This window comes from Hemitrygon akajei, chromosome 16, assembly GCF_048418815.1.
Source record: "Hemitrygon akajei chromosome 16, sHemAka1.3, whole genome shotgun sequence".
Classification (NCBI taxonomy): Eukaryota; Metazoa; Chordata; class Chondrichthyes; order Myliobatiformes; family Dasyatidae; genus Hemitrygon; species Hemitrygon akajei.
The window spans coordinates 30,224,746-30,247,359 of record NC_133139.1 but is presented as its reverse complement, the minus strand read 5'-3'; the positions used below and the strand labels follow the sequence as shown (position 1 = coordinate 30,247,359).

General features: G+C 41.4%; 1 protein-coding gene across 2 annotated transcripts in view; it reads right to left on the bottom strand.

Annotated features, from left to right (window-relative positions):
- Positions 1-16,412: 16,412 nt before the first annotated feature.
- The window catches only part of LOC140739918 (neurturin-like), a 122,692-nt gene continuing 116,490 nt past the window's right edge, over positions 16,413-22,614 (bottom strand). For both annotated transcript variants that reach the window (XM_073068593.1, XM_073068592.1), the window contains exon 3: positions 16,413-20,797. In XM_073068593.1, the coding sequence (XP_072924694.1) occupies positions 20,352-20,797 (446 nt within the window). In that variant the 3' untranslated portion in view covers positions 16,413-20,351. The remainder of the gene's footprint in view (positions 20,798-22,614) is intronic.

The following is a 22,614-nucleotide window of genomic DNA, read 5'->3' as shown; positions in this document are numbered from 1 at the left end:
TCTTCACAATATCGTCATTAACAGTTTCCAAGGTGCCTTGAAATTTCCGATCACCATCTTCTGCTGCACACAAGTGTTAGTCATTCTTTACAGTTCTCTTCCCTAATTCTTTTACTGCGGTTCTGACCATCTGTCTTAACAGCTTTTGCTGATTTCTTGCAGGATCTGTGCTACTTTCTCCAGTTTGGTATCTGCTTCATTTAGTTTGATGTCATCCTTTACACGTTTTGCCATCCATTGCGGTTTTTATTTGCTGATGAGAGCGTTGCCGTTAGGATGTATCAACCAGTTATGCGTCGTTTCAAGTGCTTTTTTGAACACCTCACATTAAATTCAGAAAAATTATCCATTAATAGGCTTGCCAGCTTACAGTTAACAATCTCTGTCTCATCCCCTTGAAGCGAGCCTTAACTGAGTCTAGAAACTACTTAAAGTTCTGTGTTTCTCCTTTCAAATACTGCTTTTATCTCAATCATCTTATGATAGTTTTAGATAATTGTTCACAATGTTAGACTGCTAACAAAACTTGGCTCATTTCATATCACTACATATAATAGTCTACTGTTGTACTTCTCCTAGAACATATTGTTTCAGATAACTATCTTACTAGCACTCAAGAAGTTTTCATTCTATTGACACGAGCCATTCTGCTTATTCCTATATTGACAGCTTTCAGTTGCTAAGGCTCAAAACTTTGGCTTTTCTTCCTAAATCTTTCCACCTGCAATTTTATTTAGTTCTTTAGGACACCTCTTATAACCCACCCTTTCCTAAAATACATCTCCTAAAATCTACTTGATTTGCATGATATTAATATTTTTTCATAGCATACCTTTAATATACTCAGGAATATTTTGATACATTAAGTCAAGGTATTTTGTCTATTATTTGACCTTTTTTAAAAAAAATTATAACCATTCTACACCCTGTGGCCACTTTAATAGGTACACCTGCTTATTAATGCAAATATCTAATTAACCAATCACAGAGCAGCAATGCATAAAAACATGTAGACACAGTCAAGAGGTTCAGTTGTGGTTGAGATCAAACATCAGAATGAGGAAGAAATGTGATCTAAGTGACTTTAACATGGAATGATTGTCGGTATCAGGTGGTTTGAGTATCTCAGAAACTGCTGATCTCCTGGGATTTTCTTGTACAAAGATCTCTGGAGTTTACAAAGAACAGTGTGAAAAACAAAAAAAAAAATCATCATCCAGTGAGTGGCAGTTCAGTGGCTGAAAATGCCTTGTTAACGAGGAAAGTCTTAGGAGGACGGCCAGCCGGCAGGAAGGAGACAGTAACTCAGATAACTACATGTTGCAATAGTGGTGTGCGGACGAACATTTTGATTCACAACACATCAAAACTTGAAATGGAAGAGCTGCAGCAGGAGAAGACCACAAACACACACTCAGTGACCACTTTATTAGGTATGAGGGTGGCCACTGAGTGTATATTCTGCCACTTCATGTTTTCTGTCTTAAGCACATATTCCATTACAGTACACTGATAATGATTTTCCTGTTTCTCAGTTCTATCTCTAAATTCTCCACTGCCTGAGCATCTCTCCTTATACCTTCCTTATCATGGAAGTAATAGCATCCTTAACTACCAAGGCTTTTCTCTACCCATCACTGGTTTCTGCATCCCTCCTATAGACTTTAGAGTTGGATGCCTTCATTCCCAGTTCCAATTACTTTGCAGACATTTCAGTTCGGTGCCATATTGCCTCTTGCAGGTTGTATTTACAGTGTAATGAATCATTTAATGTTATTTCAATTCTACTCTTTACATTTACCTAAGAATGCATATTTGGCTCACACTCTATTTCCCCCACCCCCAGCCTTAATTCACCGTAATTAGGTTCCTAAAAATTGTGCAGTGTTTACATGGTGAAACACAACCACAGGCCCAAGTCAATCAATTCCTTCTGTTTCAGTGGACCGGAGATTAAATAGCTGCTCTCCTGACAACCACAGAAAATCCCATTTATCCTTTCAGCCACAAAGAGATGTCAGCAGGAGCCACAGAAACTCAGTCAGAATCATTCTCATGTGCTCCTTGATCATTTTAATCTAATTTCATTAATTGCAGAATTTCACTGACCAATGAGAAGGGTCATCCTTGTAAATGTTACCTGCGGATCATCATGTTGTATGTCGGCTTTGTCTTTAATAAACCGGTGATAGCTCTTTCCATCAGATGTGTCCACAGATGAGTGGTGGGTTCTATGGATCCATGTATTGGGTTATTAATGAGTGTGGAGAGAACATACCTATGTGGCCTTATTGTGCTTGAATATGGTGTTCCCTTCCTGCTGTGAATCAGTTAACATAATTAGAATTTTCCTCTAGTCTTGAAATTTTAAAAGCACCATAGTGTTGGGCGGAACAGGGAACCGTTGTGATCAATAAAGGGATGAACCCTGTTCTTTGGAACTATCGGTGTCACTCTGTACGAATGACTGCTGTATGTGTCCACATGCATTGAAAACACGAGTTACCTTCACTCACCCTGTCCAACATGTCCAATAATCTCCACGGCAACCTTTCCTACAGCTCGAAACTGTACGGAAGCTGCACTGCGGCAGATGGGAAGGTTCTACAATGGGTAGTCAAAACTGCCCATCGCCTCGCCAGTACTAGCCTACATGCCATTAAGGACATATGCACAGGAAGGTGCCGGAAAAGGGCCAGTAACATCGTGATGGGTCCCACCCTGCTTGCTCGTGGGCTATTTGTCCCACTCACATCAGGGAGGAGGCTACGTAGCATCCACGCCAGGACCACCAGGCTCAAAAATGGTTACTTCCCCCAAGCAGTAAGGTTGATCAACATCTCCACTCACTAACACGCCCCTTCATACCCCCAACCACCACTTTTTTATCATTTTTCATCAGTCTTCTAATGTAGTCTAGCATCACTTTATAGACATACAATCAATCTATGGATATAAAGTACCTTGTGTATTTATATTTACATGTATTTTTTTAAATTATTGTCGTGTTACTTTGTGCTGCACTGGATCCAGAGTAACAATTATTTCATTCTCCTTTACACCTGTGTACAGGAAAGGACATGAAACGATCTTGAATCTTGAGTTGCTCTGTCTGCCATTGAAAATGCCTGTTTAAGTCTTCAGCTTACCTCCCAGGTTGGGCATACGCAGGAAGCAGGTGAAAACAAGCCTAACCCATCCTTTGAAGGTCAAGTTTCCAATTCAGGATATTTTTCTGTGCTTCCAGATTGGGTGACTACATTAAACTAAGCACCAGTTTAACACACCAAATGGGATGAATCACAGTTTCTAAACAGCAGACCGAGGGCAAACAAAACTTAATCTTGTCTCTGACGTTATTATTTAGATTAACTGCTTTGTATGACATGAATTACCAAGAGGAATGCCAATGGCTGACTGTAAAGACTGCTTCAAAACTGTGCTTGCTGGCTATGCAAATAACAAGTAAAACAGTGAATAATGTGAGAAGTATTGGAGTATTATGAAATGTTTATTGCTGGACACCTGGACTGACTTGATAGACTAACACGGTGGACTCCAGTTAATTCGCTCATCAGTTAATGGAGGCAGCCACTTATTTGAGACAACTCTTAAAGAATAAAAACTAATCAAGAAAATTGCTGGAATTTTCTTTGTTTTATTTGGGACACTATGCCGCTTAATTGGGCCAGGAGACAGTCACCAAGCAGGATCTAACTAATGTTAGTTGCACACACTTGTGTGGCCATTAGACGCTGCAGTGTGCTTAGAGCAAACGGTTTTTAAAAAGCATCAGTTGCATGTGTTTGTGGTCAAAAAGCAGTGATTTTTGTCACTGATAGTTGGTGAAAAATAAGCAGTGAGACAATTCAGAACTGTTTTGTTCACTGCGGTTTCAAGCATTCAGGCTTGGAGAAACAACTGGGAGTCAAAATGAAACAATTTCACTACTTCTGAAAGATAGGAACTACGAAGAATATGAAGGTATTGACGATTATCTTTATTTTTACAATGAAAGTGAAGATCTGGAGGATGCAATTATCAATAGCCTTGTATGAAGACAGTCCATTACCTGCACTAGATATCTGCGCTGATTTTGTTCATTGCATACATTGGATAAATTCCTCCATCAATAACTATTAGGAGCTAATGCACAGTTTTATAGTACTGTAGTACTATTGGTAGCATTCTAATTTGTTCTGCATTTCATCTAAATACCTAATTTGTTACTGAGTTTGTCTTCTTTTCAATTATCTCCATGAAACTTCGGCTAATTGGGGCAGCCACTTCATAGGACCCAAATGTACTGTTCCTGATGTGTCCCAATGAACCGGAATCCACTATATTTCAGATTTCAGCTGTAGTGATGTTTGTTTATAATATTGATGGCTCCTATGCCGTAATTTCTTGATGTGGCATAAGCACAATGCTCAGTGAGTTGAAATTGATTGATTGATTCATTGATTTTACTGACAGCTGTCATCTCCACGTCAGAGGCAGCATCAGTTTAGTGGTTTTGATGTACTGTGATAATGAAGATCCAAACATGAATGGTGTCTTCTCATTCAATCGGTTTAAGGATACCACCTATTGTATTGCCGGGGTAAATATTTTTTATTATTTCTTTCAATCAAGTATTTTTCCTCATGTAATAATTTAGTATTAATTTTTGCCAAATTGGAGGAACTTTATGCAGTGCAACTGATTCCATTAGTTAATGGATTGATGCTGGCCAGTTTTCCATTATGTTCCTTTGAGTCATCTGGAGTCAAACTCCCATCTGTGATGAGAGGCCAAGGCAAGGATGGTAAGGACCCAAGTTCAGGAGTATCTGAGACTAGATTCGAGATTGAGACAAGAACAGGGTCCATGGCTAGATGCTAGACCAGAACCTGACGAAACTGGTTGAGAATCCAAGCGAGACAGAAACCCTAAATGCAATCACAGTTGAGCTGACGATCGAGCCCCAAACCTGAGTTCAGGTGCTCTTTAAATATCCAAAGCTTGGCGCTAAGACATGGCCGCCAGTTGGGGGAAGGGGTCAGAATCTTTAAAGGGACAACGCCAGATATCCATACTCCGGATAATTGGAGCATCTAGACCCCAGAGACTGCCGCGGTCAGATGTGTACTGTAACCCATCAACTGCTCAGCATGAGTTGTTAGCCTCACCTCAACATCAACACAAGAAATCTAATTGCCTTGTGGCTATATTTGGCTAGTGGTGTGAAAGTAAACAATTAAAGTGATATTTCTACAATTCCCCATAAGTCCATTGAGGAATTATTTGCTGGTTTCATAGTCAGCCATCATTGCCTTCCCAGTAAGTACAAAGTAGTTCATCTAAATTGCAGTTTCATTCCCAATGTAGAGTCCTCCTGCGGAATATTAAGCACTGTTTATTTATCTCCGCATGTGTTTTACCCATTAGGTTGGCAGTTGGAGCAAATGTTTGGCATCCTGTTAAATTTTCCACATTAGTGCAAGACTTTTTATGATTAATTCTACGTTTAACTATGATCCTTTTTTCTATTGTCTTAAAGCTAACTAAATGGGAAGACTGTAAATAATACAATGTCCAGTATTCTACATAGTTATTCATGGCCCCTCCTGCTTATTCTCACTTCCTCCACAAAACAGTAACAGATGGTGAACAACTGTTAACAACAGATCCATATTATAGCTTAGTGATTGGAAGCTTCATTCAAAATATTTTTAAATTTCTGGAATGAACCAAAGGTTGTTCTTCTACACACCGTCATTTTCCCATTCAGAGTCGAAGCGTTCCTCCTATTCAGCAGAGGGATATAGATAGGTTAAGTGAGTGGGCAAGGGTCTGACAGATGGAGTACAATGTTGGTAGATGCAAGGTCATCCATTTTGGAAGGAAAAATGGAAGATCAGATTATTATTTAAATGGTAAAAGATTGCGGCGTGCTGCTGCACAGAAGGACGTGGGAGTGCTTGTACATGAATCGCAAAAGATTGGTTTGCAGGTGCAGCAGGCTATGAAGAATGCAAATAGAATTTTGGTCTTCATTGCTTGTAGGACTGACTTTAAGAGCAGGGAGGCTATGTTGCAACTCACATAGTGTACTGGTGAGGATGCATTTCAAGTGCTGCGTGCAGTTCTGGTCTCCTGGCTTCGGAGGCGGTGCAGAGCAGGTTCACCAGGTTGATTCCAGAGATGAGGGGGTTAAACTATGAGGAGAGATTGAGTCGCCTGGGACTGTACTCACTGGAATTCAAAAGGATGAGAGGAGATCTTATAGAAACATATAAAATTATGAAAGGGATAAATAAGATAGAGGTAGGAAAGTTGATTGCACTGGTAGATGAGACTAGAACTAGGGGACATAGCCTCAAGATTCAGGGGAGTAGATTTAGGACGGAGATGAGGAGGAACTGCTTTTCCCAAAGAGTGGTGAATCTGTGAAATTCTCTGCCCAATGAATCAGTGGAAGCTAAATATATTTAAGACAAGGTTGGATAGATTTTTGCACAGTAGGAGAATTAAGGGTTATGGAGAAAAGGCAGGTAGGTGGAGATAAGTTCATGCTCAGATCAGCCATGATCTCATTGAATGGCAGAGCAGGATCGACGGACCAGATGGCCGACTCTTGCTCCTATTTCTTACGTCCTTATATTCGTTCATGTCTCTGTAATTCCCTTTACTCCACTGAAATACTGATACATCTGATTTTAGCTTCTTCTTCTAAATATTATATCACCGCCTCCTAAGGATTCTTCTACCTTAAGCTCCCTAATTAAATCGAAGTCATTACATAACACCCAATCCAGTATTGTCATTCCCCAGTGAGCTCAACCACAAGCTGCTCTAAAAAGCCATCTTGTAAGCATTCTACAAATTCCCTCTCTTAGGAACCAGTACCCACCTGATTTTAGCCTTCTACCTGCTTATTGAAATTCCCCCATCACTATCGCAATATTGCCATTTTTACAATCGTTTTCTATCTCCTATTCAAATTTGTAGCCCACATTCTGGCTATTGTTCAGAGGACTGTATGTAGCTTCCATCAAGATCGTTTTATCCTTTCAGTTTCTAACTCTCCCTACAAGGATTCTACATCTTCTGATCTTGTCACCTCTCTAAAGGATTTAATTTCATCATTTTACCAACAGAGCCACTCCACCCCACTGCCGTCATAACTAAACAAAACATAATGTAAGAACATAAGAAATAGGAGCAGCAGACCATTTGGCCCGTCGAGCCTGCTCCACCTTTCAATGCTACAAAAATTTGGGTTGACTATGTAAGGGGTTGTACTGTAACTTCATAAATTAATAACTCAGCAATAACTGTCCTCCCAGGTTCATCCAACACTGATTGCTTCACCATTATCCAATCCTTCATTACTGCCTTTGAGAAGTAGTGTGGGTCTTCTGGCCTCTTCCTGCCCTAGCTACCTCTTACAAACATAAGAGGTTGTTAAGAGTCCATGTAGTCACCCCTGAGTTGCAGGAAGCAGGTTCCTCGGTGACTGCCAGGAGAGGGTAAGAGAAGGCAATCACTCCAGAGTAGCCCTGTGGCCATTTCCCTCAATAACAAGTACTGTATACCGTTTTGAATACTGTTGTGGGGGTCGAGCTACCAGGGGGAAGCTGTGGTGACCAGGTCACTGGCACTGTGTATGGCTCCGTTGCTCAAGAACAATAGGGGAAGGAGTGCAGTACTGATAGGAGATTCCATAGTTGGAAGAGCAGACAGGAGATTCTGAGGCATGAAAGAAACACCCAGATTGTATGTTGCTTCTCAGATGCTTGGACCAGGGTGACTTAGGTCGGGTTCACATCATTCTAAGTGGGGAGGTCGAACAGCCAGCAGTCTTTGTACATATTGGTACCAATGTCATAGGTAGGAAAAGGGATGAGGTCCTGAAGAGAGAGTTAGGTAGAAAGCTGAAAAGCAAGACCTTCATGGTAATAATCTCTGGATTGCTGCCTGTGCAGCATGCCAGTGAGGATAAGAATAGGATGATTTAGCAGATGAATGCAGAGCTGAGGGACTGGTGCAAGGGGCAGGGTTTCAGATTCCTGGATCACTGGAATCTCTTCTGGTGAAGGTATGACCAGTACAAAAAGGACAGGCTACGCAGAAACCTGAGGGGGAACAATGTCCTTGTGGGTAGGTATGCTAGAGCTGTCTGGGAGGGTTTAAACTGATTTGGCAAAGGGTGGAAACCGGAGTGATAGGTCTGAGGATGGGGCATTGATATACAAGTAGATGCAGTGTGTAGTGAAACGATGAGGATAGGCAGGTGATGGGGCAAAATTGTAGTCAATGGGATGAGTTGAATTGTATTATTGCAGCAAAGTCCGAAAGGGTGATAAAAACAGGACTGAAGGTGTTATATTTGAATGCAAACAGTATACAGAATAAGCTAGATGATTTGTAGCATCAAATCATTGGCAGGGATGTTATGTGCATCTCTAAGTCACGGCTGAAAGAAGATCCGTAGCACCCAAGCTTATGGGAGCTTAACATCCAAGGTCAGATATTGAAAGGACAGGTTGGTAGGCAAAGAGGGAGGGTTGACAATGTTGGTAAAAAAATTCAATCAAATCTTTAGTAAGAGGTGATATGGACTCAGGAGATGTAGACTCCTTGTAGGTAGAGTGAAGAAACTGCAAGGGTAAAAAGACCTTGATATCACATCTAACGTTATAGGAGGACAGCAGAGCTTTGCTTCCAGGTGAGCTTAATACCTCCTCTGCTTGCTTTGACCACCAGAACAGGGAACACACCCGATGATGCTTTGATCTCAGTATGTGAAGATGACATGCGGGATGCCTTCAGGAGAGTCGGACAAGGAAAGCATCGGTCTGGCCACAGTACCTGGCCGAGTACTGAAGACTTGTGCTGACTGGCTGGTGTGTTCACAGATACCTTCAACTTCTTGTTCTGACAGTGTGCGGTACCCACCTGCTTCATGCAGGCTTCAATTGTACCGATGCCCAAGAATGTGGTAACCTGTCTAAATGACTATTGCCCAGTGGCATTTACATCCACAGTTTTGAGAGGCTGGTGTAGAAACATATCAGTTCCTGTCTGAGTGGCAACTTGGATCTGCTCCAATTTGCCTACTGAAGCAACAGGTCAACAGCAGATGCCATCTCATTGGCTCTTCACACAACCCTGGAACATCTGGACAGCAAAGATTCACATATCAGGATGTTCTTTATCAAAAACAGCTCAGCATTTAATACTATTATCCCCTCAAAACTAATCAGTAAACTCTAAGACCTGGGCTTCAATTGCAATTGGAACCTGGATTTCCTTACTTGCAGACCCAAGTCAGTTTGGATTGGCGAAAACACCTTTTTCATAATCTCCACCAGCACAGGTGCACCACAGCATTGAGGGCTTAGATCCTTGCTCAACTCGCTTTACACCTGTGACTGTGTGGCTAAGTACAGCTCCAACACCATACACAAGTTTGCTGATGACACCACTGTTGTGGGCTGTATCAAAGGTGGTGATGAATCAGCATACAAGAAGGAGACTGAAAATTTGGCTCAGTGGTGTAATAACAATAACCTCTTATTCAATGTCAACAAGATCAAGATCAAAGAGAGGGAAACATGAGGTCCATGAGCCAGTAATCTTCAGAGGATCAGAGGTGGAGAGGAACTTTAAATTCCTGGCTGTCACTATCTCAGAGGCCCTGTCCTGGACCCATTATATAGATATAATTGCAAAGAAAACACAACAGTGCTTCTACTTCCTCAGAAGTCTGTGAAGATTCAGCACGACATCAAAAACCTTAGCAAACTTCTATGGATGTGCAATAGAAAACATACTGACTGGCTGCATTATGGTCTGGTATGGGAACACCAATACCTTTGAGTGGAAAATCCTACAAAAGGTAGTGGATTCGGCCCAATACATCACGGGTAAAGCCCTCCCAACCATTGAGCACATCTACATGAAACATTGCTGATCATTAAAGATCCTCACCATGCAGGCCATGCTCTTTTCTCACTGCTGCCATCAGGTAGGAGGTACAAGTGCCTCAGGAGTCTTACCACCAGATTCAAGTACAGTTATTACCCCTCAACCATTAGGCTCTTGAGCAAAAGGGGATAACTACATTCAATTTATTTCTGGTGTTCCCACAACCGAAGGCTCACTTTAAGTACACTTTGTCTTGAAATTTCATGCTCTTGCTATTTATTGCTATTTATTGCTTTTTATTTATATTTGCATTTGCACAGTTTGTTCTTCATTGATCCTGTTTACAGTTACTCTTCTATGGATTTGCCAAATATACCCGCAGGAAAAAGAATCTCAGGATTGTGTGTGGTGTCTTGTATGTACTCTGAGAATAAATTTTACTTTGACTTTGACGTGATGGAGTGAAGAAACTGCAAGGATAAAAAGAACCTGATGGGAATTTTATACAGGCTTCTGAACAATAGCCACAAGGTTGGAGACAAACTAAGTGGGAGACAGAAAAAGCAATGTCAAAGAACAATGTTACAATGGTCTCGAGTGGTTTCCATATGAAGGCAGATCGGGAAAATCAGGTTGGTGCTGGATTTCAAGAGAGGGAATTTGTAAAATGCTTATGAGATGGATTTTTTGAGCAGCTTCTGGTTGAACCCACTAGGGGAAAGGCAATTCTTGATTGGCTGTTGTGTAATGAACTAGATTTGAAGAGGAAGCTTAAGGTAAAGGAACCCTTAGGAGACAGTGATCATAATATAGACAATAGACAATAGGTGCAGAAGTAGACCATTCGGCCCTTCAAGCCTGCACCGCCATTTTGAGATCATGGCTGATCAATCACTATCAATACCCGGTTCCTGCCTTGTCCCCATATCCCTTGATTCCCCTATCCATAAGATACCTATCTAGCTCCTTCTTGAAAGCATCCAGAGAATTGGCCTCCACTACCTTCCGAGGCAGTGCATTCCAGACCCCCACAACTCTCTGGGAGAAGAAGTTTTTCCTTAACTCTGTCCTAAATGACCTACCCCTTATTCTCAAACCATGCCCTCTGGTACTGGACTCTCCCAGCATCTGGAACATATTTCCTGCCACTATCTTGTCCAATCCCTTAATAATCTTATATGCTTCAATCAGATCCCCTCTCAATCTCCTTAATTCCAGCGTGTACAAGCCCAGTCTCTCTAACCTCTCTGCGTAAGACAGTCCAGACATCCCAGGAATTAACCTCGTGAATCTACGCTGCACTTCCTCTACAGCCAGGATGTCCTTCCTTAACCCTGGAGACCAAAACTGTACACAATACTCCAGGTGTGGTCTCACCAGGGCTCTGTACAAATGCAAGAGGATTTCCTTGCTCTTGTACTCAATTCCCTTTGTAATAAAGGTCAACATTCCATTAGCCTTCTTCACTGCCTGCTGCACTTGCTCATTCACCTTCAGTGACTGATGAACAAGGACTCCGAGATCTCTTTGTATTTCTCCCTTACCCAACTCTACACCATTCAGATAATAATCTGCCTTCCTGTTCTTACTCCCAAAGTGGATAACCTCACACTTATTTACATTAAACGCCGTCTGCCAAGTATCTGCCCACTCACCCAGCCTATCCAAGTCACCCTGAATTCTCCTAACATCCTCATCACATGTCACACTGCCACCCAGCTTAGTATCATCAGCAAATTTGCTGATGTTATTTTCTATGCCTTCATCCAAATCGTTAACGTAAATGGTAAACAGTTGTGGTCCCAATACCGAGCCCTGTGACACCCCACTAGTCACCACCTGCCATTCCGAGAAACACCCATTCACCGCTACCCTTTGCTTTCTATCTGCCAACCAGTTTTCTTTCCATGTCAATGCCTTCCCCCCGATGCCCTGAGCTTTGATATTACCCACCAATCTTCTATGTGAGACCTTATCAAATGCCTTCTGAAAATCGAGGTACACTACATCCACTGGATCTACCCCATCTAACTTCCTGGTTACATCCTCGAAAAACTCCAACAGATTAGTCAAGCATGATTTACCCTTGGTAAATCCATGCTGGCTCGGCCCAATCCTATCACTGCTATCTAGATATGCCACTATTTCATCCTTAATAATGGACTCTAGCATCTTCCCCACCACCGATGTCAGGCTGACAGGTCGATAGTTCTCTGTTTTCTCCCTCCCTCCTTTCTTAAAAAGTGGGATAACATTAGCCATTCTCCAATCCTCAGGAACTTGTCCTGAATCTAAGGAACATTGGAAAATGATTACCAATGCATCCGCAATTTCCAGGGCCACCTCCTTTAGTACCCTAGGGTGCAGACCATCTGAACCTGGGGATTTGTCAGCCTTCAGTCCCATCAGTCTTCTCATCACCGTTTCCTTCCGAATGTCAATCTGTTTCATTTCCTCTGTTACCCTATGTCCTTGGCCCATCCATACATCTGGGAGATTGCTTGTGTCTTCCCTAGTGAAAACAGATCTAAAGTACTCATTAAATTCTTCTGCCATTTCTCTGTTTCCCATAACAATTTCACCCAATTCATTCTTCAAGGGCCCAACATTGTTCTTAACTATCTTCTTTCTCTTCACATACCTAAAAAAGCTTTTGCTATCTTCCTTTGTATTCCTGGCTAGCTTGCATTCGTACCTCATTTTTTCTCCCCGTATTGTCTTTTTAGTTAAGTTCTGTTGTTCCTTAAAAACTTCCCAATCATCTGTCCTCCCACTCACCTCAGCTCTGTCATATTTCCTTTTTTTTTAATGCTATGCAATCTCTGACTTCCTTTGTCAACCACTGTGGCCCCTTTCCCCCCTTTGAATCCTTCCTTCTCTGGGGGATGAACTGATTTTGCACCTTGTGCATTATTCCCAAGAATACCTGCCATTGCTGTTCCACTGTCTTTTCTGCTAGGCTATCCGTCCAGTCAACTTTGGCCAGCTCCTCCCTCATGGCTCTATAGTTTCTTCTGTTCATCTGCAACACTGATACCTCCGAGCTGCCCTTATCCTTCTCAAATTGCAGATAAAAGCTTATCATATTGTGATCACTACCTCCTAATGGCTCCTTTACTGCGAGATCGCTTATCAAATCCTGTTCATTACATAACACTAAATCCAGAATAGTCTTGTCCCTGGTCGGCTCTCGTACAAGTTGTTCCAAGAATGCATCCCGTAGGCACTCTACAAACTCCCTATCCTGTGGTCCAGCACCAACCTGATTCTCCCAGTTCACCTGCATGTTGAAATCCCCCATAACTACTGCGACATTACCTTTGCCACATGCCAATGTTAACTCCCTATTCAACTTGCACCCTATATCCATGCTACTGTTTGGTGGCCTGTAGACAACACCCATTTGGGTCCTTTTGCCCTTGCTGTTCCTCAGTTCTATCCACACAGACTCTACTTCTCCTGACCCTATGTCCCCCCTTGCAAAGGACTGAATCTCATTCCGCACCAACAGGGCCACCCCACCCCCTCTGCCCACATTTCTGTCCCTACGATAGCACGTATACCCTTGTACATTCATTTCCCAGGTCTGATCTCCCTGCAGCCATGTCTCCGTTATCCCAACAACATCATAGTTACCCATTCGCACCTGGGCTTCAAGCTCATCCGCCTTATTTCTGACACTTAGTGCATTCAGATATAGAATTTTTAACCCATTTCTCCTCTCTCTGTTTGAATCGCTGCCTATTGTGCTTAACCCAGCTCCCCAAACTCCCATCGGGCTATACGCCCCTAGAATTTTGTTGTCCTTCCTACATTTACTTATTCTTTCAACACATTTAACTCCATGTTCCGTCAGACCATCCCTCTGTACACGAGTCCTCCTTATCACTTGTTCCGTCCCACCTTCCTCTACTACACACTTAATATTCTGGAACCGTGTAGTCCCCACCTGTCCTTTATTCTTCCTCTCGCTATCCTCTCTCACATTTTGGATCCCTGCCCCCTGCATACAGTTCACCCTGCATTTTGAGAAAGAGAGAACCTAAAGTCAGATGAATCAGTATTACAGTGGAGTAAAGGGAATTACAGAGGCATGAGAGGAGGAGTGGTTAAAGATGATCGGAAGGGGATACTAGCAGGGATAATAGCAGAACATCAATGCCTGGAGTTTCTGGGAGTAATTTGGGAGGTGCAGAATGGATACATCCAAAAGAATAAGTATTCTAAAGGGAGGATGAGGGAGGATGAGGGAGTCAAAGACAGCATATGAGAAAAAGAGTGGGCATTTAATATAGCAAAAGTTAGTGAAAAGTTTGAGAATTGTGAAGCTTATAAAAAACAACAGAAGGCAACTAAGAAAGCCATAAGGAGAGGAAAGGTGAAATATTTCAAGATCCAAGTACAGTTATTACCAAAGAATGTATAAATTATACAACCTTGAGATTTGCTTGCTCACAGGTAGCCACAAAGCAAGAACCTCAAAAGAACCCAATTTAAAGAAAAAAAAGAAAAGAAAAATAAAAGACCAACACTCAAAGGACAAGAGAAAGAGAAAAACACCAGTCATGTGAACAATTGAAGTGAATAACAGGTAAATATGAAGGTAAACTAGTCAATAATATAAAAGAGGATACCAAAAGATTTTTCAGATATATAAAGTGTAAAAGAGAGATGACAGTGGACATTTGGCAGCTGGAAACAATGCTGGAGAGTTGGTAATGGGGAACAAAGAAATGGTGGATGAACTTAAGTATTTTGCATCATTCTCCACTGTGGAAGACACTAGCAGTATGCCGGAAGTTCAAGAGTGTCACAGAGCAGAAGTGAGTGCAGTTGCTATTACTAAGGAGAAGGTACTTGGTTTGAAGATAGATAAGTCACTTGGACCAGATGGACTGCAGCCCAGGGTTCTGAAGGAGGTGGCTGAAGAGATTGTGGAGGCATTGATAATGAGCTTTCAAGAATCACTAGATCCTGGAATGGATCCAATGGACTGGAAAATTGGAAATGTCACTCCGCTCTTTAAGGAAGGAGAGAGGCAGAAGAAAGGAAATTAGAGGATAGTTAGCCTGACTTCAGTGGATGGGAATATGTTGGAGTCCAGTATAAAGGATGTTTCAATGTACTTGGAGGCGCATGATAAAACAGGCCAAAGTCAGCACGGTTTCCTTAAGGATAAATTTTGCCTGACAAATCTGTTTGAATTCTTTGAGGAAATAACAGGTAGGATAGACAAAGGAGAGTCAGTGGATGTTGTTTACTTGGGTTTTCAGAAGGCCTTTGACAATGAGGCTGCTTAACAAGACAAGAGCCCATGGTATTTCTGGAAAGGTACCAGCATGGATAGAACATTGGCCCACTGGCAGCAGGTAAAGAATGGGAATAAAGGGAGTCTTTTCTGCTTGGCTGCTGGAACCTAGTGGTGCTCCACAGGGGTCACTGTTGGGACCACTTATATGTTAAGTATTGAAATTGAAGGCTGCGTGGCCAAATTTGCAGCCAATATGAAGATAGGTACAGCTGAAGGAGCAGGGAGTCTGCAGCAGAACTGCGACAGATTGGGAGAATGAGCAAAGAAGTGGCTGATGGAATATAGAGTAGGGAAGTGTATGGTCATGCACTTTGGTAGAAGGAATAAACAGATGGACTATTTTCTAAACAGGGAGAAAATTCAAAACTCTGAGGTGCAAAGGGACAAGGGAATCCTCGCGCAGGGTTCTCTAAAGGTTAACTTGCAGGTTGAGTCAGAGGTAAGGACAGCAAATACAATATTAGCATTCTTTTTGAGAGGACTAGATAATAAAAGCGAGGTGGTAATGCTGAGGCTTTATAAAGCATTGGTCAGACCACACCTGGAGTATTTTAAACCATTTTGGGCCCCTTAATGTAAGAAAAGGTACGCAGCATTGAATGGAACTTAACTATCACAACAGAGCAGAACTGCCCGTATGTTGTCTTATACTGATGAATCGCAAAGTCAGTACAGAATGGTCACATAACTTTGAAATCACAACATGTAATGTCAGGTATATGCAAATTTACACAAGCGAATCGACTGAAAAAAAATTACTGTAACCTTAACCGCCACTTTTCATAAACCTAGGGTAACATAATGAATGAGAAGATACAGTATATGGTTTCTCAAGATTGTTTGTAATGTTCAGAATTATATGCAGAAGAGTTGACATAATAAGTCACCACTCTCCCAGGTAGCTGCCCATTTATTGAAGGGCAGGACTCACAGCTGCCTAGACCCCAGTAATAAGAATCTTGCCCAATCCCCAGACACAACCGATGCTGATGGTCAAAAGAACTAGATTCAGTCACGTTGAATCAGTCCACTGAATAAAGAGAACCACTGAAATTATCTTTTACTCAGCTGTGCAGATTGATAGATAATAAGTTGAAATAGAAATAAGTAATTCCATATTTAATTCCCACCTCCCGAACACTGGGGAATAAATCAATTACACCTTGCATTGATTTTTCTTCACCTTTTATTTTCAATTCAACAAGTGTACCCCACAGGTAATATAGGAAGAGACTGTAATGAAAGGAACTCTGCTTTGGCACATTATACTGTTTCAAATAAATAAACAGATTGTTTGTTTGTAATAATACTAAATAAATAACATAATTTACTCTCCAATAAATAGACTGTTTCACTGACACCGATGCATTGCATCAAATTGCTTCAGTCGGTCATGGCTGTCCAACACCAGAGGCAGGAAAGAAGATGATTTTGTACAGAGTATGTTTTACAGAGGTAAATGTTTAAGTGCTTTTGGTTTAAAAATGAGGATATAAAACACAAAGAACACAGCACTCCTCATGCAATGTTCCATTACCAGTACGTGTCCGTCAAACAACATTTACCGTCCCCACCGTTTCAACTACAGCGACCTGCATCAACACTTGTGTAAGTCATATTCACTTTTCTTGTGCTAGTGAGAATTGCCGGTCGAGCTTAAGTCAGGGTTGGCTTTTAATATGTGTCCGGACCCAAAGTTATGATGATATACTCATGCCTAAGTTACTCTCACCTCAAAGAATCCATCAGTAGTTACCGGCATCCTTTCAATCTGCGCTTTGTAACCTACGGAAAGATTTACGCAGGATCTGCACTAAGTGTTTTATTGATCTTTCCTCCCTTTTTTAGACATGGACTGGCCTCCTAAAGGTGAAAGAAACCCCTTTCTAATTGTTGAGAGTGTTTTTCCCACTTGCTTCCCTTTCCTAGTGGTTGTAGGTCAGTTACTGTTTGATGGCTAATATCCAAGAATGCCAACAATAATGTACAGAGATGGGTTCTTCTAGCTGTGCCAGCACTATGAACATAGAGTCATGGAACTGCATTCAATTTCAGCGGGGAACAGAGCCCAGGAGATTCTGGAGTAGGGAATGCTGTTACAGAATTCAAAGCCACAGATCCAGGGGGCTTGGACGTCATTACTTAATTGAATCTTGCTTTAAACTGATTTGCTGGAAGGCAATGATGTGTCATCTGGCAACAATTGGAAATGCGAAGCTTCAGCTAAAGTGGATGTGCTGTAGCTACATCCACAGAAGTAGTGTGTGATGAACCTCATCAGCAGGTTTGGTCCTGTGTGTGTGGACTGTCATGGCTATTTACATTGAAACATCCACTTAATACATATCATACAAACCATCCCTTCCTGGATGTGTCTGACTGTGAAGTGCATTGAGACATTGCATAGGAGTGTGTGTGTGTGTGTGTGTGTGTGTGTGTGTGTGTGTGTGTGTGTGTGTGTGTGTGTGTGTGTGTGTGTGTGTGTGTGTGTGTGTGTGTGTGTGTGTGTGTGAGAGTGTGTGTGTGTGTGAGTGTGTGTGTGTGTGTGTGGGGGGGAGGGGGGCTGGCAATGGGGGAGGGGAGGAGTGTGAGTTTGATGTCACTAACTACACGTATCAAAATCTATTCACAAGTAACATCATAGACTTCAGTCTGGTGAAGAGCCCTGAAGTATTTGCAATTTGCCTGGGCAGCCGCTGAAGATAAATTAAAGTTAAACAATAAATGGGCATGCCATGTTAATTGGTTAATTTTGTACTTCAAAATAAATGTCATGAATATTAGAACTCAGGAGCACTTGAGAAGCTCTTAGATAGACACATGGATGTAGGAAAATGGAGGGAGGGGTTTGATTGATCTCAGAGTAGATTAAAAGGTCGGCCAAAGGGTCTGTCCTGTGCCGTAACGTTCTGTGTTCAAACTTCTGCGATGACCCTTTTGTGCCAGTTAATGTGAATGTGATTCTGTAGGAAGACAGTTGGCACAAGATCAAACAGTTTAATATTAACTCTGGTAAGCCTGGGAAACAGTTAGGACTTGTAGATCAAGTTTCTGGGATTTCATATCAACCTTGTAATTCTGGAACTGCTGGCCCATATAGGATTAACATCTGTTGACTTCTATCATCCTGGTAATGCATAATGCATCAATAATAACTGAGACTATGTCTCCTCTCTACCATGGTCATATACAATTATTCTTTCATGGAGGTTTTCCCCCTTTCCTTTGAAGCTGTAGCTACGGGGAACAAGCATTGTTACTGGCACATGTGTAGCAGCAGTGGTTTGGAGAGTTCTAGTACCACATCAATGTTGGCATCAGTGTCAGTTGCACAGGTACTAGTAAGCTACAAGTGAGAAATATATTTTCCAACACTGGTTGGGGTGGGGGGGGTGGGGAGGGATGGTAGGAGGGAGGTGGAAAATGAGCTTCTGTCTGTAGTACACACAAGGGTAGTAATATCACACATGAACAATAACACAAAGGAGCCACATTGATATTAATGCCAGGAGGAATAAGTTAGATGTTTTGTATGGAGTACTAATTCAAATTCTAGACTGCAAATCTTAGAAAGTTTTGCACAGATTCTGAAAGCATTTTTTCCTCATGCCTTCTCCCTGCCTTGTGGGGAGCAAATAGCTGCCAGAAGCCCTCTTCATCAGATCAATCTACAGTTCATTACCTTTGCATAAAATGACTGGGTTAAACCTAACCCATATGCTATTAATAATGAAAATTAACGCTGACATTACATTTCTTTGGCTGTTTCTCTGACCCTCTCATGCTAACAATAAAACAGAACACAAATACATTCCAGAACAGCGTATTAAAATTTTCATTATTAACATCACTTATACAAAGCACAATGGTGATTAAGAAAATCAAACTAGTAGGATGATAGGAACGAGGGCAGTGGAGATGGATAATGAAAATTACCTAAATAATAGGACCGAGAAAGGTGATGTGAATGAAAGACAAGATGTATTAAGGTTACTGTTATCTACTGCTTTTGTCTCATATTATGTATAATCTGACATTATCTCATCAGGTAACATTGCAGAATTCTGAATTTCAAGCACACATTTGTGCCTCCGGAAAATGATAACTTGGTGGAATTTACATCCTACATTCACTAAAAGTTAATAGACTTTGGTTTTAACCTTTTTAACGGGGTTTAGCTGACTAGCAATGCAACAGTGCTATTGCGACCCAGTACAATCCTTTGATAATGTTCTTGATTTAATCCTCAAAACAATGGGATTAAGGTCATTATGATTTACATGTGCCTGCTTATTGCTATCAGTCACTCCACTCACTCTCACACAGACCAAATGAGAGCATTACAGTTCTTTCCAACAAGTTCCAAGAAGGATTTCTCCGAGATCTGCACCAGTGGCCAGTTGAATGAGAATTGGTTCCATTGAGTATGACAGAGAGAGAAAGGGACAGACAGACAAACAGAGAGAGAGAGGGACAGAGACAAATGGGTAGTGAGAGAGGGGTATGAGGGGGAGAGAGAGAGAGAGAAAGAGAGAGGGGGAGGGAGGGAGGGAGAGGGAGAAGGAGAGGGAGAGGGACAGAGTCAAACAGAGAGCAAGAGAGGGGGATAGAGAGAGAGAGAAAGAGAGAGGGACAGAGCTAGGAGAGCCAAAGAGGAAAAATGAGATTGAGGGAGGAATGAGGTTAGTGGTGAATTTATTCAAAATATATTCCATTTGCACTGAGTGTGACCCTTGGATTACATCCTGCAGTATAGAATCCAAAGATGCTAGTGAAAAGTTCTAGAGAGTCAGTTGCAGAACAGAAACCACATTCCCTCATGACGTCTGGCCGTAGGTGTGTACTTCACCGTGCAGTTGGATATACGAATGCCACCTGACATGGCAAACACAAATTTGCTGAAAATGTCTTTGATGCACTTGAGTCTTCTTTATGCACTGTAAATCTTAACCTTAAAAGGGAATAGCAATTGATAACATCCCCCTGTCTTCAAGATACTCGTCTCCTTCCGTTGAAATCTTGCCAAGAAACCATATTCTAAGCAGGACCCGGAGCCTAACAAGGTCTGAAGTTTCCTGCTCTTTCAAAGAAGGGATTTAAACATTCTCAATGCATAGACAATCCTTCAGACACAGCCACATTCCTTTGCTGAGAGCTGTCGAAGTGTATGATATCGAAAGTTAACATCCAGGAACGAAACATCATCATCATACAGGGTCGGCCGACAGCATGGCCGGGCTCTGACCTCTTTTTTAATAAGCTTAGAATTTCTTAAGTTTTTCAGAGTCAAGTCATAGAATTTCTTTTCAGCATCACAGGACCCAGTGCAGTATCTGAAACGCACTACTTCCTCCGAGATCTGGGAGATTCCCAGGTCACTGATAGTCACATTGATTTCTTTCAGTGTACACCCTTTGGTTGCTCTTGACTTCGCTCGTTTACTTCTTATAGCTGGTCGCGAATGAGTCCGAGTTTTACGTCTCCAGTCAGGTGACCTTCTGTACCTTTGAATCAAGGCTCTAACCAGCTCTCTGGCCTCTTCATCTGTGTGGGTTTTAAACATGTTTTTATCTGGAAGAAAGTAGTTAGAATATTACTTTACCACGAGAGAATTGTTTTTATCCATGTGATGTACTTTAGAATATAAATGTAAATTTGTATTTATAATGCAAAACAGGTAGTGTTACAGTTTTATAACAATATTTAGTTACACTGGCTCACGTGGTAACAGATATCTCACCCACCATTCAACACTTAACATAACCCTAATATATAATTCACTGACATAAGCAAAGGATTACCCGTGACTGTAACTCCGAGGCAATACGTCATTGAGTCACAGGTTTCACTGAGTTCTGTCTTTCTAACAGCAACTATTGTTTCCTATCCAGATCACATAATGTTGGTCCAGCATTTGTTGCATCACCACCGCCTTGTTCCCTTCAAGAGATTTGCAGCCTGTGTACGTGGAAGCAACTTGCTTTGGGCAACCGATGTATGGGCTTTATGTCATTGTTTTTGTGTCACTTAACTTCTCCTCCTTTGGTGTTACACTTGTTTCTGAGTTACAGTCACTCTTTCAGCCTGAGCTCTTTGGATACTGCTGTCATCATAACAAATGTACCACAAATGGAGCTGATCTGGCCCACTAGAGTCAAAGCCTATTCTCTTTGACTTACCATATCCACACTGAACATTATATCTATTTATACTAATCCCACCCATGCCTTGATGGTTCAAGTTATAGTTAGATACTTCTTAAATGCTTTCAGAGTGCCTCCTCCTCCATCTCCTCGGGTAGCATAATCTTGCCTCCTCAGACTGCAGATGTAACATGAACTCTGACCTCCTTAGAAATTAACTAAGAAAGGACTGCCTGAAGCTGTTTTAAGCTCTGCAGCAACACATCATCAAAGTTCTTCATTTCTGTGCTTGTCTACTTCAGTTCTTAATGCAAAATAGCCTATTTTTAAAAGAATTAAATTGGCTTTAATTAAACAATAGGAAAAGATCTTGGATATGGTGATAAAACCATATTTAACAGTTGGTCCTCAAAACTTCCCACACAAGCAATGGAATATTTCCAAGTGTTATTCTTTGTCAGAATTCTGACTCTTCATCTTGACATAAAGCATTACTGATGTTTTTACTGATCCATCAGACCCCTAACCGCAAGAGTATAACATACAAAGAAGATTGTTCAGTTCACCCAAGTTCAGTCTTTCTGAACTGTCCTAAAATCACCCATTTTGCATGTGTTACTTTGGCAACCATTTTTTTTTACAGGAACTAGATTTACTATTTCACTTGGAGTTTACCTTTATTTGCAAGGTAGAATGCACCAAAATTTGCTGCTTATTTGTTGAATCTGTGATCCATGATTTTCCATGGTAACCTTTTCCATGATTTTAACAATTTTATAATCCTCTGAAATACTATTTCGCAAATCCTTCCTCTCAACACTGAATAGCCCATCTCCCTTAAAAGGTAGAATAACAATCTTATTCACAGCCACAATGGAGATGTGTGAGAAATTCTGCTGTCAGTACTGTTAGTAATCACCTGAGAATAACTGACTGATTGATTTTATAACTGTATTTATATTTAATGTGTTTGGAAAAATTACCCTGCAGCTTCTGTCTTATATTCTCCCCATTCTTTAAATAGGCTCTGTTTCTGGGCAAATTGACTTTGCTTGCTCTGTTATAAATTGCATGCCATGATCTTGTTCATAGACACCGCCCAAATGTCACAGCATTAACCTGAGCTCAAAATCCACTGTGCTGCCTGATCTGCTAAGTACTTCCAGCAATCTGACTTCATGTTATGATACTCTGCTGGTACCCATCTAACTCTTTGAAAAAGAATACTTTAGAGGTCTTTTTGGT